Genomic DNA, 16,896 nt, shown 5'->3' on the forward strand with positions numbered 1-16,896 from the left:
AGTCACACCCTGGCCAAAACTATGAAAAAAGTCGACTTATAGTCCGAAAAATACGGTCTTTTAGGTGAGGTTTCATTTTCAGGCAACAATGACAACCTGACAAAACAAAGACTAAATGGATCAAACCAACAATATCTGGACTACTACATCAGATATATATATTTACACATTTGTCACTGTTTAGGGATGAATCTTGTACTAGACTAGAACTAGACCAGGACTAAACAACAAGGATCTGACCAAAAACAGGCCACGTCTGAACCAAGCTCGGACTGAATCAGGAGAGAAAACAATGTGGGCTAAACCAGGTCAAAATAAGAGTTTAAAAACTGGAACACAAACTACAGCAGGACTGAAACAGAAACCGAGCTCTCCATTTGTGCACAATTCTGATTCAAAACCTTCCATATGCTGAATTTCACTGATAAGGCTTTAAGTAAACTCAGCTTTAAATGATGAACGGCACTGTGATTAATACCAAATGTTGCAACGGCGGCGGGATAAAGTGCAGGGGTGAGATTTCATGCAGCTTGCACTTCTCCTTCCAAATTCCACTGCACAAACTGTAACTTAAATGTCAAGAATGATAATAAGCAATAGTTTCCAAATGTGAAGGAGTTGTGTTTTTGCTGTTTGCGCTGTAGCTTTAACGCTAAACTTGTAACAGCACTTCATTTGTACATCAGAAACTAAAAGGCAATGCAAAACACAACCTGAATGAGTTTAATAGTTCACTTAATACACACAGACCGAAGCTTGAAGGGTAAAAGATATATAATAAGCAACAGTTTACAAAGCCTACAAGCAATGCAGTAAGTGAAGCAGTTGAGTTTGGGCTGTTTATGTTGCAAGTTGAATGCCAAACTTGTAAGAAAACTTGATAAAATGTCATTTTAAAGGAGAAAAATGTTCACTATACAGCAGTTTTTCCATCCTTAATTGCACAAACTGTAGCTTGAATGCTAAAATTATAATAAGCAAACAGTTTACAAAGCCTCTGACAGTCTTTTCAAGATGTAGCAGCCTCAAAATGACTTATTTTTCAAACTGACCGAAGAAAAGCACATTCATTCACATGTAATAGCACCAGGCCAGTCCAGGTTTGAGCACTCCTCCTGCGGGACTATGAATAGCCTGTTCCTATGGACAAACTTAGCCCCTTCACCAAGCAGGACGGCCACTTTGTCACAATATTACGCTCTAAACGTCTCCATGTGTCCCGGCATGAGCAGTCGATCCTCACCTCCACCGCACGTTAAAATCACCCCTTCGCGCGAAAAAGTGACCGCGTGCGTAAAGTTTTCCGCGCAAAGACTGAAGGGAAAGTTGTTCAGATCTTACCGTGAGCAGATGGCACGTGAGGAGCAGGCACAGGGTTAGTCCGTGAAGCGAAGCGGTCGAAGAAGTGCCCATTTTACCGAGCGGGGGACCCCGGCGCCGAGCCGCGAGTGCTGGGGGGGTAAGAGAGAGGTCCCGGGTCCCGAGAGCAGTGTGCGGTCAGTGTGCGGTCAGTGCGCGGTCAGTGCGCGGTCAGTGCGCCTCTGCGTTCACTCTCCGTCCCACATCAACAGGTAAAAAAAGAAAGACAAAAAAAAAGAAAAAGAAATACGGATCCTTTTTTTCACGCGGGGTAAACGCTGCAGAAACGGGGAGGACTCCGCAGCGCGAAACTTGGACGTGTGCGTAAAAGGCAAACAGCTGCCCTGTAGGTGCTTCTGCTGCTGCTGCTGCTGCTGGTGGTGGAGGTGGTGGTGGTGGTGGTGCTTCTGCTGCTGGTGGTGGTCTTTGGAGCCCTCCTGCGCCTCCGGGACGAGAGTGCGGGCAAAAAGGCGGAGTGGAATTCAGGGAGTTGCTGCGTGTTCAGTGCTGCAGCTGAAAGAGAAGAGAGAAGAGAAAGAGAAGGAGGAGGAGAGAAAAGAAGAGAGGAGGAGAGAGAAGAAGAGAGGAGGAGAGAAAAGAAGAGAGGAGGAGAGAGGAGAAGAGAGGAGAAGAGAGAAGACGAGAGGAGGAGAGAGAAGAAGAGAGGAGGAAAGAGGAGAGAGGTGGAGAGAGAAGAAGAGAGGAGGAGAGAGAAGAAGAGAGGAGGAGAGAGAAGAAGAGAGGAGGAGTGAGAAGAAGAGAGGAGGAGAGAGGTGGAGAGAGGAGGAGAGAGGAGAAGAGAGGAGGAGAGAGAAGAAGAGAGGAGGAAAGAGGAGAGAGGAGGAGAGAGAAGAAGAGAGGAGGAAAGAGAAGACGAGAGGAGGAGAGAGAAGAAGAGAGGAGGAGAGAGAAGAAGAGAGGAGGAAAGAGGAGAGAGGAGGAGAGAGAAGAAGAGAGGAGGAAAGAGAAGACGAGAGGAGGAGAGAGAAGAAGAGAGGAGGAGAGAGAAGAAGAGAGGAGGAAAGAGAAGACGAGAGGAGGAGAGAGAAGAAGAGAGGAGGAAAGAGGAGAGAGGTGGAGAGAGAAGAAGAGAGGAGGAGAGAGAAGAAGAGAGGAGGAGAGAGAAGAAGAGAGGAGGAAAGAGGAGAGAGGTGGAGAGAGAAGAAGAGAGGAGGAGTGAGAAGAAGAGAGGAGGAGAGAGGTGGAGAGAGGAGGAGAGAGGAGAAGAGAGGAGGAAAGAGGAGAGAGGTGGAGAGAGAAGAAGAGAGGAGGAGTGAGAAGAAGAGAGGAGGAGAGAGGTGGAGAGAGGAGGAGAGAGGAGAAGAGAGAAGAAGAGAGGAGGAGAGAGAAGAAGAGAGGAGGAAAGAGGAGAGAGGAGACGCAGCCCGGACCACTGCCGCGAGCGCTACTTTTGTAACACGAGCGTCTCCACATGTGGCACGGCCCCCACTGCCCTTCAAGTGTTCTCACCGGGCCCCCCATGGTGCCCCCCGCTGTCCTGAAGCCTCACACTGTCTTATTGTTCAACTTCTTTGACCCCGAAGTACTCGTGGCTATTCTTTGTTTGTTTGTTTGTTTGTTTGTTTTTGCCGTAAAGCTGTGAAACCAAGCAGGGGCGGGTCCATCCAACTAACCGGGGGCATTGGAGTTTCAAAAGGGTCCCAGGACAGACTCCTGAGTGAAGGGTGTGAGCCAGTTTGTAGTCCAGGTTTAGATGGAGTTCCAGTGTTGATGTGGTGATTGGTTGAAGTATTTAACACGGTGCGTCGACACTTTTTCCACTTGTGACCCCCAAAATAACAACCTTTGGAGTTCCACAGCCACAAAAAGAAAAGATGAGCTTTACCGAGAAATGATAAATTAGCCTTGTTTTCAGGATTCAGGCCTGATGCATTCATTTGGTCGGCCATCACATAAGAATCTACATTAACCGCTGCGTTTGTGGTTCAGGACTTCACTTCTCAAACATCTGGGGACCCCCTGGAATCATGTTGGCCCCAGAGAACCACTGATTCAACCTATTTATTTTTTTACTTATATGGTTTCTATTTTACATTGAGACTTTTAAAATGGATTTTAGCCAAATTAAATGTTGAAATAAAGTGAGTGACGGCTTCTAGAAAAAGAATATTTACATATTTAGTGCATTATTGATTCTTGACATTCTTTGTTATATTAAGGTCTTTTTGTATGTGTTTGAGAGTCTGTATCAATTGTAATGATCAAAATACAACTGCAATTCATTTTTATAGTCGACTAGTCACAATTAGTTCATTAAGTATTGTATCGTCTCTAATGAGGGGGGGGGGGGGGGGGGGCAACAAGGGAATGAGGTTAAAATGCACCTTTTTGCCCCAGTTTGGCCCCTTAAGACCCCTGCACACGTGGGACTATATCTATAAAGGGGATTTAAGGTGAAGACAGACTAGGCAGGTAATATTATGCAAGGCAGTACTTTCAAACGCTTATGCCCTAAAGCTACACTTTTCCTCTTCTTCTAAGTATGAAAAGTGAAAAATCAAAAGTTAGAACATAAAATGGTTAGGAAATCATAAATGACTTGAGAGTAGAGAAGGTCAAGGGCTCCAAAAATGCAACAATGACTCATTTTATTCTCTAAAAGTAAGAAAAATGCACAGCTTTGTTCCAAAGTTTTTTAATTCTTGAAATTGTAGGAATTACATGGACGTTTGTCGCCCCCTAGTGGAATAGAGCACTTCAAAACTCCACAAAACACAGGCCTAAAATAAACTGTTTTGAATGTAATTAATGTATCTATGTATGTGCTTTATCTGCATCAGTTAAGTATTTTTCTAATAACCATATGTCAGTACAATATGAGGTGATATTGTGTAATACGCAGATGTATTCAGGGGGTCGAAGAAAAGTAACGTTTAGGGGTCTGGGTTCTTTTTAGATTCACGCAATGTCCACAAAATATATGAATTATAATCATGACATATTTACTTGTAAGAACAATAAGTACAGAGCATTCACCTCGCTCACACAACAGTTTATGAGTTTATAGTCGGTCATTAACGTAAGCTTTACCAAAGTCCAAATTCAGTGAGTTAGGGAGTGATATAGTGAAGAAGAGGAGAACAGATGCAGCTTTTATGCGCTCACCTGGTTTTATGAAGACAGATGTGGCTGCTTCTGTGCCCATGACCTTTCCATATATTCTTTAGCAATTTGGTGCGAACGGCCAACTCCACTCTGACAAACCAGAGTAAATGAACGTGAAACATCAACGCAGCAGCTTTTTAATGCTAAAGTGCTATCATCGATCACCACTCGAGTGTAATTCATAACTCACAAAATTCAAGGATTGGATTTATTCATTTTATTTAACAAATCTGACAGTTTATTTCATGTTTTTGTTCATTCAATTCTATTTTCTCAGATCAGTCTTTGGCAACCCTGTAGAATAGAAAACTAAAGCCACTTTTGCAGCATAATTACAACTGTACAGATGCATAGACGTGTATTCATATCACAAACAAATACACACAATTAAAGCTTTGGATTGCAAGAGTTATTGTGCTAAATTTCAAATACTTCCATGATAGTAAGTACTTTTTCATTCATTAGAAGTGTCGGCGTCACTACTGCTGAAAAAGCCATCGAGCGCTTTCGGGCATTGCCATAGCAACATTTCTGCTCTGATGTATGAAAATGTCCGAATACAAAGCCGTGACATCTCCATGGAGTGAGTGTCAGTAGTATTTGACCATGGGGAGCACACACAGCATCTCAAAGAGCAGATTGGCTCCGGTCAGAGCCGTGTTGCCTGTTCAGAAGGAAAGATTGAGTCAATACAGACATAAATAGTAGTTTTAGGAATAATTACACGTAAATCAACCTGTCGTGTCGTAAGGAGGCGAAACTTCAACCAAGTCACATCCAACCAGGTTCAGGCCACGGCAACCACGGATGATCTCAACTCCCTGAAGAAAAGAGCAAGAGCAGAGAGGGAAAACAAATGTATTAGGAAGGTAAGAATACTGGTAATATCACCTTATAGTGCTGTCAAAATGAGTCAAATGTAAGAATATCACACAAACAGTACTTGTGAGTCTAAATTCATTGTTTGTTACAGTGTAAAAAATCAGATGGAACTACATAAAACAGCACATCGTTAGAGCTAAACAGTAATTATGTTGCAGTCGTGTTATGGAACTTGATACCTAGTTCAAAGGGCATCTGTTGTGTATATTGAACGTGGCCCTTTATTCTGTACCTGTATCGGGGTGAGTCCTGCGATCTCCGGAGTCCCAGTTCCAGGTGCGAATCCTGGATCCAGCGCGTCGATGTCGAAGCTCAGATAAACTGGCCCTGAGCCCATCTGAGTCCGGACCTCAGCCATGAGCGGGGCCAGGGACTTAAACCAGCACTCCTCCGCCTGGACCACACGGAAACCCTGTGGAAACCAACACGCGCTAGTGCAAAATGTGACTCTTGACATAATGTTTCCATCACTGTCTATGAGTGTTGTCGTTTTCCAGGACCAGAATCATCCTCCCGTGCATCATTCGATTTATGTATTTGATAAGGACATGGCAGTAACATTGGTTTAAACCAGATGCAGTTTCAACACCTGTCCACAGGAGGTGTCTGAAGGGCTCTGATCCAGAGAGGAATTTTAAAAGTTCTCCACAAAAGTACAGTTACATAAGTCAGAAACACGGCACATTCCGAACATTGTGTGAGCGCCTCTGACAGCTTCAGGATCCTGCAGAACATGTCAGTCTGTAGTTTTAGGCCTTTTAGTAAAGTGCTACACTGGAGTCACAAGTTCACTCCACACTGAACGGTGCGAAACTACGTCTGCAGCCACTGCTGCCCTGGGGCAGACTGATGGAAGCAAATGTGGCCATCTGTGCCATGGACCTCTATGACAATAATCACTCACACATCAATCACACACAGCCTCTTCCTGGCCCTGTTAGAACTGAAGCTCACGTCACAAAGAGTGGAGATTTATTGTTGTAACGTTTAGAACTAAGGTTTGGTGGTTAGTGAGGGTGAACTGACCACTGTAGGTGAACGTGAGGGTTAACTGACCACTGTAGGTGAACGTGAGGGTGAACTGACCACTGTAGGTGAACGTGAGGGTGAACTGACCACTGTAGGTGAACGTGAGAACTGACCACTGTAAGTGAACGTGAGGGTGAACTGACCACTGTAGGTGAACGCGAGGGTGAACTGACCACTGTAGGTGAACGTGAGGGTGAACTGACCACTGTAGGTGAACGCGAGGGTGAACTGACCACTGTAGGTGAACGTGAGGGTGAACTGACCACTGTAGGTGAACGTGAGGGTGACTGGTCTGTGTTAACCTTGTGACAAGCCCGAGAATTCACTTGGAATAAACAATATTTAGTTGTAATATTTAATTTTCTTCTTTAAAAGCAAGACACAATTTCGAGTGACGATCATTTACAATAAATTGTCTGGTTCAGTTCACTATTTTTAAATAATTACATTTTTATGATTTGTGTCACTACTACAGCTTCTCAAGACGTAGCAAACATTTTGTCATTTCTGTAAATGATTGGAGCTAAATAACCTGTTTTTGGCTGTATAATCCCGTCCCTCATGTGTGCCAGTGGTGCCAGTGTAAGGGAGCGTGTACCTCGTCCCTCATGTGTGCCAGTGGTGCCAGTGTAAGGGAGCGTGTACCTCGTCCCTCATGTGTGCCAGTGGTGCCAGTGTAAGGGAGCGTGTACCCCGTCCCTCATGTGTGCCAGTGGTGCCAGTGTAAAGGAGCGTGTACCTCGCCCCTCATGTGTGCCAGTGGTGCCAGTGTAAGGGAGCGTGTACCCCGTCCCTCATGTGTGCCAGTGGTGCCAGTGTAAGGGAGCGTGTACCTCGCCCCTCATGTGTGCCAGTGGTGCCAGTGTAAGGGAGCGTGTACCTCGCCCCTCATGTGTGCCAGTGGTGCCAGTGTAAGGAGGCGTGTTCTTCTCCCCTCATGTGTGCCAGTGGTGCCAGTGTAAGGGAGCGTGTACCTCGCCCCTCATGTGTGCCAGTGGTGCCAGTGTAAGGGAGCGTGTACCTCGCCCCTCGTGTGCCAGTGGTGCCAGTGTAAGGGAGCTTGTACCTCGCCCCTCATGTGTGCCAGTGGTGCCAGTGTAAGGGAGCGTGTACCTCGCCCCTCATGTGCCAGTGGTGCCAGTGTAAGGGAGCTTGTACCTCGCCCCTCATGTGTGCCAGTGGTGCCAGTGTAAGGGAGCGTGTACCTCGCCCCTCATATGTGCCAGTGGTGCCAGTGTAAGGGAGCTTGTACCTCTCCCCTCATGTGTGCCAGTGGTGCCAGTGTAAGGGAGCGTGTACCCCGTCCCTCATGTGTGCCAGTGGTGCCAGTGTAAGGGAGCTTGTACCTCGCCCCTCATGTGTGCCAGTGGTGCCAGTGTAAGGGAGCTTGTACCTCGCCCCTCATGTGTGCCAGTGGTGCCAGTGTAAGGGAGCGTGTACCTCGCCCCTCATGTGCCAGTGGTGCCAGTGTAAGGGAGCTTGTACCTCGCCCCTCATGTGTGCCAGTGGTGCCAGTGTAAGGGAGCGTGTACCCCGTCCCTCATGTGTGCCAGTGGTGCCAGTGTAAGGGAGCGTGTACCCCGTCCCTCATGTGTGCCAGTGGTGCCAGTGTAAGGGAGATTGCACCTCGCCCCTCATGTGTGCCAGTGGTGCCAGTGTAAGGGAGCGTGTACCTCGCCCCTCATGTGTGCCAGTGGTGCCAGTGTAAGGGAGCGTGTACCTCTCCCCTCATGTGTGCCAGTGGTGCCAGTGTAAGGGAGCGTGTACCCCGTCCCTCATGTGTGCCAGTGGTGCCAGTGTAAGGGAGCGTGTACCTCGCCCCTCATGTGTGCCAGTGGTGCCAGTGTAAGGGAGCGTGTACCTCGCCCCTCATGTGTGCCAGTGGTGCCAGTGTAAGGGAGCGTGTATCCCGCCCCTCATGTGTGCCAGTGGTGCCAGAGTAAGGAGGCGTGTACTTCTCCCCTCATGTGTGCCAGTGGTGCCAGTGTAAGGGAGCGTGTACCTCGCCCCTCACGTGTGCCAGTGGTGCCAGTGTAAGGTAGCTTTTACCTCGCCCCTCATGTGTGCCAGTGGTGCCAGTGTAAGGGAGCGTGTACCTCGCCCCTCATGTGTGCCAGTGGTGCCAGTGTAAGGGAGCGTGTACCTCGCCCCTCACGTGTGCCAGTGGTGCCAGTGTAAGGGAGCGTGTACCCCGTCCCTCACGTGTGCCAGTGGTGCCAGTGTAAGGGAGCATGTACCTCGCCCCTCACGTGTGCCAATGGTGCCAGTGTAAGGGAGCATGTACCTCGCCCCTCATGTGTGCCAGTGGTGCCAGTGTAAGGGAGTGTGTACCTCGCCCCTCATGTGTGCCAGTGGTGCCAGTGTAAGGGAGCGTGTACCTCGCCCCTCATGTGTGCCAGTGGTGCCAGTGTAAGGGAGCTTGTACCTCGCCCCTCATGTGTGCCAGTGGTGCCAGTGTAAGGGAGAATGTGCCTCGCCCCTCATGTGTGCCAGTGGTGCCAGTGTAAAGGAGCTTGCACCTGTGACCTGCTCCACTCGTAGGAGTCGGCAGAGTACCCGGTGCCACGCAGCCCGATCTGCACCACTCTGCCACAGTCCAGCAGCCCCTCCTCCACACAGCGCCTGAACGGGGTCCCATGGCCGATCTTCTCCCCTAAAACCACATCACTGACATCAGCATGGGCATCCACGTGCACCAGACCCACCGGACCATATCTGCAGAGACAGGATACGTATACTGTATGGGCCATGGTTTGTACTGTAACATGGCAACAGTACGAGGGGCACATGACATGCTCTGTACTTCAGAGAGCTGACTAAAGAAAATCCTAAGAATATTGTGCAAAAAAATAACAACAATTGGCAATGAATGCCTTCACTTCCTCTTCCGGGTCTCTGTTGCTAGATGACGGAGATACAGGGAGGATTGGGTACGGCGTAAAGTCTAAAGAATAAAGTCTAAAGTCTAAAGAATAAAGTCTAAGAGAATGCAGAGTCTGGGCAATCGCGATCAAAACACCAACGCGCGGGAAAGGCGGCGATCGCGCAATTTTTAATTATTATTATACTTACATATCTGTATATATATATATATTACTGAATAGTCACTTCTGCTGTGGTCCATATAAATCCTTATAATCCTAATAAAAGTTGACTAATAAAAAATTGTGTTGACTTAGACAATCGACAGATTAATTAACTAAACAACTAAAAGCCTAACATAAAGATAAGAATAATTATACTTACTTTTCCAGCCACTCAAAGTCATTTACAGTGTATCGGCCCCTTGGATCACCACAGTTTTCTCTAGAGCAGAGGATCCACCAAAGTGAACCACCAGATCTAAATCAGGTCCATAACAGGACTATAACAGGTCCATAATAGGACTATAACTGGTCCATAACAGGACTATAACAGGACTATAGCAGGACTATAACAGGTCCATAACAGGACTATAACTGGTCCATAACAGGACTATAACAGGACTATAGCAGGACTATAACAGGTCCATAACAGGACTATAACAGGACTATAGCAGGACTATAACAGGTCCATAACAGGACTATAACTGGTCCATAACAGGACTATAACAGGACTATAGCAGGACTATAACAGGTCCATAACAGGACTATAACTGGTCCAGAACAGGACTATAACGGGACTATAACGGGACTGTAACAGGTCCATAACAGGAATATAACTGGTCCATAACAGGACTATAACGGGACTGTAACAGGTCCATAACAGGACTATAACAGGTCCATAACAGGAATATAACTGGTCCATAACAGGACTATAACGGGACTATAACGGGACTGTAACAGGTCCATAACAGGACTATAACAGGTCTATAACAGGATTATAACAGGATAATAACAGGTCCTTTACAGGACTATAACAGGACTATAACAGGTCTATAACAGGACTATAGCAAGACTATAACAGGTCCATAACAGGACTATAACGGGACTATTACGGGTCCATAACAGGACTATAACAGGTCTATAACAGGATTATAACAGGATAATAACAGGTCCTTTACAGGACTATAACAGGACTATAACAGGTCCATAACAGGACTATAACAGGACTATAACAGGTCCATAACAGGACTATAACAGGACTATAACGGGACTATAACCGGACTAAAACAGGTCCATGACAGGACTATAACAGGACTATAACAGGTCCATAACAGGACTATAACGGGAATATAACAGGTCCATAACAGGACTATAACAGGACTATAACAGGACTATAACAGGTCCATAACAGGACTATAACAGGACTATAACGGGACTATAACCGGACTAAAACAGGTCCATGACAGGACTATAACAGATCCATAACAGGACTATAACGGGTCTATAACAGGTCCATAACAGGACTATAACAGGTCCATAACAGGACTATAACAGGTCCATAACAGGACTATAACGGGTCTATAACAGGTCCATAACAGGACTATAACAGGTCCATAACAGGACTATAACAGGTCCATAACAGGACTATAACAGGACTATAACAGGTCCATAACAGGACTATAACAGGTCCATAACAGGACTATAACGGGTCTATAACAGGACTATAACAGGTCCATAACAGGACTATAACGGGTCTATAACAGGACTATAACTGGTCCATAACAGGACTATAACTGGTCCATAACAGGACTATTCCTGGTCTGAATTAGGGCGGAACCAGCAACTAAGTAGGACTACAGCATGACCACAGAAGCTTGAACAAAGAAATTACTCCTGAACCAAAAAGGTGGATCAAATGTCTCTAAACTTGAACTGAAGAGTCCATGTCCAGGATGACCATGAGCTCACTTCTGAGATGGACAGTAGTATCATAGAAATCAAAGCATAAATATAACATATTTAATTGTGATTTCAATGTCAATGTTTGTTCTTAAACCGCTCAGCTCTTCGAAACTCACTTTTCAGCAACAGCTTGAAGAATTGGATATGCAATTGTGTGATCTCCACCTGAAAGAGAAAAATACATCAGCATCACACAAGCACCACGGCCAGGCCCTCCTCGCTCACTACTGCAGGGCCCTCCTCTCTCACACGGCCAGGCCCTCCTCGCTCACTACTGCAGGGCCCTCCTCTCTCACACGGCCAGGCCCTCCTCGCTCACTACTGCAGGGCCCTCCTCTCTCACACGGCCAGGCCCTCCTCGCTCACTACTGCAGGGCCCTCCTCTCTCACACGGTCAGGCCCTCCTCTCTCACTAGTGCAGGGCCCTCTTCTCACCCACGGTCAGGCCCTCCTCTCTCACCCATGGTCAGGCCCTCCTCTCTCACCCACGGTCAGGCCCTCCTCTCTCACCCACGGTCAGGCCCTCCTCTCTCACACAGTCAGGCCCTCCTCTCTCACCCACGGTCAGGCCCTCCTCCCTCACACGGTCAGGCCCTCCTCGCTCACTACTGCAGGGCCCTCCTCGCTCACACGGCCAGGCCCTCCTCGCTCACTACTCCAGGGCCCTCGTCGCTCACTACTGCAGGGCCCTCCTCTCTCACCCACGGTCAGGCCCTCCTCTCTCACCCACCGTCAGGCCCTCCTCTCTCACCCACAGTCAGGCCCTCCTCTCTCACCCACGGTCAGGCCCTCCTCTCTCACCCACGGCCAGGCCCTCCTCTCTCACACGGCCAGGCCCTCCTTGCAGGGCCCTCCTCTCTCACACGGTCAGGCCCTCCTCTCTCACCACTGCAGGGCCCTCCTCTCTCACACGGCCAGACCCTCCTCGCTCACTACTGCAGGGCCCTCCTCTCTCACACGGTCAGGCCCTCCTCTCTCACACGGTCAGGCCCTCCTCTCTCACCCACGGTCAGGCCCTCCTCTCTCACCACTGCAGGGCCCTCCTCTCTCACACGGCCAGGCCCTCCTCTCTCACCACTGCAGGGCCCTCCTCTCTCACACGGTCAGGCCCTCCTCTCTCACCCACGGTCAGGCACTTCTCCTCTCACCCACGGTCAGGCCCTCCTCTCTCACCCACGGTCAGGCCCTCCTCTCACCCACGGTCAGGCCCTCCTCTCTCACCCACGGTCAGGCCCTCCTCTCTCACCCACGGTCAGGCCCTCCTCTCTCACCACGGTCAGGCCCTCCTCTCTCACCCACGGTCAGGCCCTCCTCTCTCACCACTACAGGGCCCTCCTCTCTCACACGGCCAGGCCCTCCACGCTCACTACTGCAGGGCCCTCCTCTCTCACACGGTCAGGCCCTCCTCTCTCACACGGTCAGGCCATCCTCTCTCACACGGTCAGGCCCTCCTCTCTCACCCAGGGTCAGGCCCTCCTCTCTCACCCACGGTCAGGCCCTCCTCTCTCACTCACGGTCAGGCCCTCCTCTCTCACACGGCCAGGCCCTCCTCTCTCACCACTGCAGGGCCCTCCTCTCTCACACGGTCAGGCCCTCCTCTCTCACCACTGCAGGGCCCTCCTCTCTCACACGGCCAGGCCCTCCTCGCTCACTACTGCAGGGCCCTCCTCTCTCACACGGTCAGGCCCTCCTCTTTCACACGGCCAGGCCCTCCTCACTCAATACTGCAGTGCCCTCCTCTCTCACACGGTCAGGCCCTCCTCTTTCACACGGCCAGGCCCTCCTCACTCAATACTGCAGGGCCCTCCTCTCTCACACGGTCAGGCCCTCCTCTCTCACCCACGGTCAGGCCCTCCTGGCTCACCCACGGTCAGGCCCTCACATGGTCAGGGCCTCCTCTCACCCACGGTCAGGCCCTCCTCTCTCACCCACGGTCAGGCCCTCACACGGTCAGGGCCTCCTCTCACCCACGGTCAGGCCCTCCTCTCTCACCCACGGTCAGGCCTTCCTGGCTCACCCACGGTCAGGCCCTCACACGGTCAGGCCCTCCTCTCTCACCACGGTCATGCCCTCCTCTCTCACCACGGTCATGCCCTCCTCTCACCCACGGTCAGGCCCTCCTCCCTCACACGGTCAGGCCCTCCTCGCTCACTACTGCAGGGCCCTCCTCGCTCACACGGCCAGGCCCTCCTCGCTCACTACTCCAGGGCCCTCGTCGCTCACTACTGCAGGGCCCTCCTCTCTCACCCACGGTCAGGCCCTCCTCTCTCACCCACCGTCAGGCCCTCCTCTCTCACCCACAGTCAGGCCCTCCTCTCTCACCCACGGTCAGGCCCTCCTCTCTCACCCACGGCCAGGCCCTCCTCTCTCACACGGCCAGGCCCTCCTTGCAGGGCCCTCCTCTCTCACACGGTCAGGCCCTCCTCTCTCACCACTGCAGGGCCCTCCTCTCTCACACGGCCAGACCCTCCTCGCTCACTACTGCAGGGCCCTCCTCTCTCACACGGTCAGGCCCTCCTCTCTCACACGGTCAGGCCCTCCTCTCTCACCCACGGTCAGGCCCTCCTCTCTCACCACTGCAGGGCCCTCCTCTCTCACACGGCCAGGCCCTCCTCTCTCACCACTGCAGGGCCCTCCTCTCTCACACGGTCAGGCCCTCCTCTCTCACCCACGGTCAGGCACTTCTCCTCTCACCCACGGTCAGGCCCTCCTCTCTCACCCACGGTCAGGCCCTCCTCTCACCCACGGTCAGGCCCTCCTCTCTCACCCACGGTCAGGCCCTCCTCTCTCACCCACGGTCAGGCCCTCCTCTCTCACCACGGTCAGGCCCTCCTCTCTCACCCACGGTCAGGCCCTCCTCTCTCACCACTACAGGGCCCTCCTCTCTCACACGGCCAGGCCCTCCACGCTCACTACTGCAGGGCCCTCCTCTCTCACACGGTCAGGCCCTCCTCTCTCACACGGTCAGGCCATCCTCTCTCACACGGTCAGGCCCTCCTCTCTCACCCAGGGTCAGGCCCTCCTCTCTCACCCACGGTCAGGCCCTCCTCTCTCACTCACGGTCAGGCCCTCCTCTCTCACACGGCCAGGCCCTCCTCTCTCACCACTGCAGGGCCCTCCTCTCTCACACGGTCAGGCCCTCCTCTCTCACCACTGCAGGGCCCTCCTCTCTCACACGGCCAGGCCCTCCTCGCTCACTACTGCAGGGCCCTCCTCTCTCACACGGTCAGGCCCTCCTCTTTCACACGGCCAGGCCCTCCTCACTCAATACTGCAGTGCCCTCCTCTCTCACACGGTCAGGCCCTCCTCTTTCACACGGCCAGGCCCTCCTCACTCAATACTGCAGGGCCCTCCTCTCTCACACGGTCAGGCCCTCCTCTCTCACCCACGGTCAGGCCCTCCTGGCTCACCCACGGTCAGGCCCTCACATGGTCAGGGCCTCCTCTCACCCACGGTCAGGCCCTCCTCTCTCACCCACGGTCAGGCCCTCACACGGTCAGGGCCTCCTCTCACCCACGGTCAGGCCCTCCTCTCTCACCCACGGTCAGGCCTTCCTGGCTCACCCACGGTCAGGCCCTCACACGGTCAGGCCCTCCTCTCTCACCACGGTCATGCCCTCCTCTCACCCACAGTCAGGCCCTCCTCTCACCCATGGTCAGGGGGACGCAGCCCGTCTCCACGATCTTCCTGTAGGCCTCTCGTATGCGTTTACAGCTGTCTTTTAGGTCGAAGAGGTTCACGTTGACGTCTCCGATGTCGGCCACCATCACAGACTCGTACGGCGCCGCTCTGGTCCCGCTGTTGTAGGACCTGAGCATCGCCGACTCCACTCGGATCTGCCGAGGGCCAAACCTGAACATCACCACAAACGCTTGACCTTTATTGATCCGGAAGGAAAAATACCTCAAAGAAATGTGTCAATGTTCTGTTTAAACGGAGATGCAATAAGAGCTGGGCGATACTGACAAAAAGTCATATCTTTGTATTTTTGGGGAGGAGTGTATTCTAATTTCGACTATATCGGAACTCCTAAATGTGTTTTAACCAGGCTCTTTTGCCGCATTTTGAAAGGGTTTTATTAAACTATTTGTCCAAATGGTTTGGCATTAAAAAAAACAACATTCACCATATTATCAATATTCCAATAAGTGCAATAAGTTAATCTCTATTCTCTTGGCTCTGTCTCCATCTCATTTATAGATCTATTACAGTGGTAATCAAACTGTGGTACGTGGATCTCTCCACAGTTCTAATATGTAATCAATTAGAGTCAGTTTAATCCACATTTCTTCCCTCCTTTGGGTTATTATTGGTTTAGAACTAATAAGAACTATAAAGGTGAGTGTGTAGTCCCATTTCTAACCACTGCTCTATTACATATAATATTACTGCTCTATTACATATAATATTACTGCTCTATTACATATAATACCACTGCTGAACTGAATCATTTGTAAGCTAGAGTTGAACATTGTGAACAGTGAAGCAGCAGCACCTTGCCCCGGGGCGGTTGGACGTCCCAGTGTCGATCGGGACCCCCACAAAAGCCGCCTGCAGCCCCTCCGTCGTGTCCTGGAACGGCAGCTTGGCCATGGTCGGGATCCCGGACACTCGAGCCACGAACTCTGCGCTCGGAGGCACGTTGAACCGACGCGTTCCCGAGCACTCTCTCCTCGGGTTTGAACCCTGTGCGCGCAGCTCCCCGCACGTCCACGGCCGCCCCCGGCTCCAGAACCGTGCGACACAGGACGGAATCATGTCGTGAAGCGCGGTCACATTTCTCAGCACAGACGACATGTTAGAGAGTTCTGGAGCAGTCCACGCGCAGCGGTCGGCAGTCAGCACTAGATCATACACTCCTAACTCACGGATGTCAAAAGAAGTTTTAAAATCCACTATAATAATAACATGCGAAGTACATTTACTGCGCGTGGGCGCGGGGTGCTGGATCCTGAGTTCGACTCCCGCTCCGATTCTAAATCTATTTTGGGTTTAAACTTTTTGAATTTATAGATTGACTGGATCAGATGAACAAGTGAGCAAACATTTACATTTTTCCCTCGTCTCCTATCTATGACAAAAAATTAGGGTTAGGGTTTGGATTAGGGTGTGGGTTTGGATTAGGGTGTGGGTTTGGATTAGGGTGTGGGTTTGGATTAGGGTGTGCGTTTGGATTAGGGTGTGGGTTTGGATTAGGGTGTGCGTTTGGATTAGGGTGTGGGTTTGGATTAGGGTGTGGGTTTGGATTAGGGTGTGCGTTTGGATTAGGGTGTGCGTTTGGATTAGGGTGTGGGTTTGGATTAGGGTGTGGGTTTGGATTAGGGTGTGGTTTTGGATTAGGGTGTGGTTTTGGATTAGGGTGTGGGTTTGGATTAGGGTGTGCGTTTGGATTAGGGTGTGGGTTTGGATTAGGGTGTGGTTTTGGATTAGGGTGTGGTTTTGGATTAGGGTGTGGGTTTGGATTAGGGTGTGCGTTTGGATTAGGGTGTGCGTTTGGATTAGGGTGTGCGTTTGGATTAGGGTGTGGGTTTGGATTAGGGTGTGGTTTTGGATTAGGGTGTGGGTTTGGATTAGGGTGTGGTTTTGGATTAGGGTGTGGGTTTGGATTAGGGTGTGCGTTTGGATTAGGGTGTGGTTTTGGATTAGGGTGTGGTTTTGGATTAGGGTGTGGGTT

At 50.5% G+C, this 16,896-nt stretch overlaps 2 protein-coding genes across 5 annotated transcripts in view; both read right to left on the reverse strand.

The window, feature by feature from the left end:
- hspg2 (heparan sulfate proteoglycan 2) overlaps positions 1 to 1,432 on the reverse strand; it is a 189,327-nt gene extending 187,895 nt beyond the window's left edge. For all 4 annotated transcript variants that reach the window (XM_072449265.1, XM_072449264.1, XM_072449263.1 and 1 more), the window contains exon 1: positions 1,342 to 1,432. In XM_072449265.1, coding sequence (XP_072305366.1) covers positions 1,342 to 1,413 — 72 coding nt within the window. In that variant the 5' untranslated portion in view covers positions 1,414 to 1,432. The remainder of the gene's footprint in view (positions 1 to 1,341) is intronic.
- A 3,278-nt stretch (positions 1,433 to 4,710) lies between these two features.
- On the reverse strand, positions 4,711 to 16,034 carry agmat (agmatinase (putative)). Its single transcript, XM_072448519.1, has 7 exons — positions 15,718 to 16,034; positions 14,872 to 15,074; positions 11,339 to 11,387; positions 8,916 to 9,111; positions 5,600 to 5,779; positions 5,222 to 5,306; positions 4,711 to 5,149 (listed from the first exon to the last, which is right to left on the reverse strand). The coding sequence occupies exons 1-7, from the start codon at positions 16,017 to 16,019 to the stop codon at positions 5,076 to 5,078; spliced, it is 1,089 nt and encodes a 362-aa protein (XP_072304620.1). The 5' UTR covers positions 16,020 to 16,034; the 3' UTR covers positions 4,711 to 5,075.
- Between the last annotated feature and the right edge of the window lie 862 nt (positions 16,035 to 16,896).

Source organism: Eucyclogobius newberryi, unplaced genomic scaffold (genome assembly GCF_026437365.1).
Source record: "Eucyclogobius newberryi isolate DKJ021-1_F unplaced genomic scaffold, fEucNew1.0.hap1 SCAF_17, whole genome shotgun sequence".
Classification (NCBI taxonomy): domain Eukaryota; kingdom Metazoa; phylum Chordata; class Actinopteri; order Gobiiformes; family Gobiidae; genus Eucyclogobius; species Eucyclogobius newberryi.

Bases quoted from the DNA above. Each gene is read 5' to 3' on its own strand.
- agmat (XM_072448519.1), bottom strand. From the start codon at position 16,019: ATGTCGTCTGTGCTGAGAAATGTGACCGCGCTTCACGACATGATTCCG. The intron at 5,780-8,915 runs GTGCAAGCTCCT...TGGTTTCCACAG, and splicing joins ACGAGTGGAGCAGGTCACAG to GGTTTCCGTGTGGTCCAGGC. The intron at 5,307-5,599 runs GTACAGAATAAA...TCTTTTCTTCAG, and splicing joins CAGGACTCACCCCGATACAG to GGAGTTGAGATCATCCGTGG.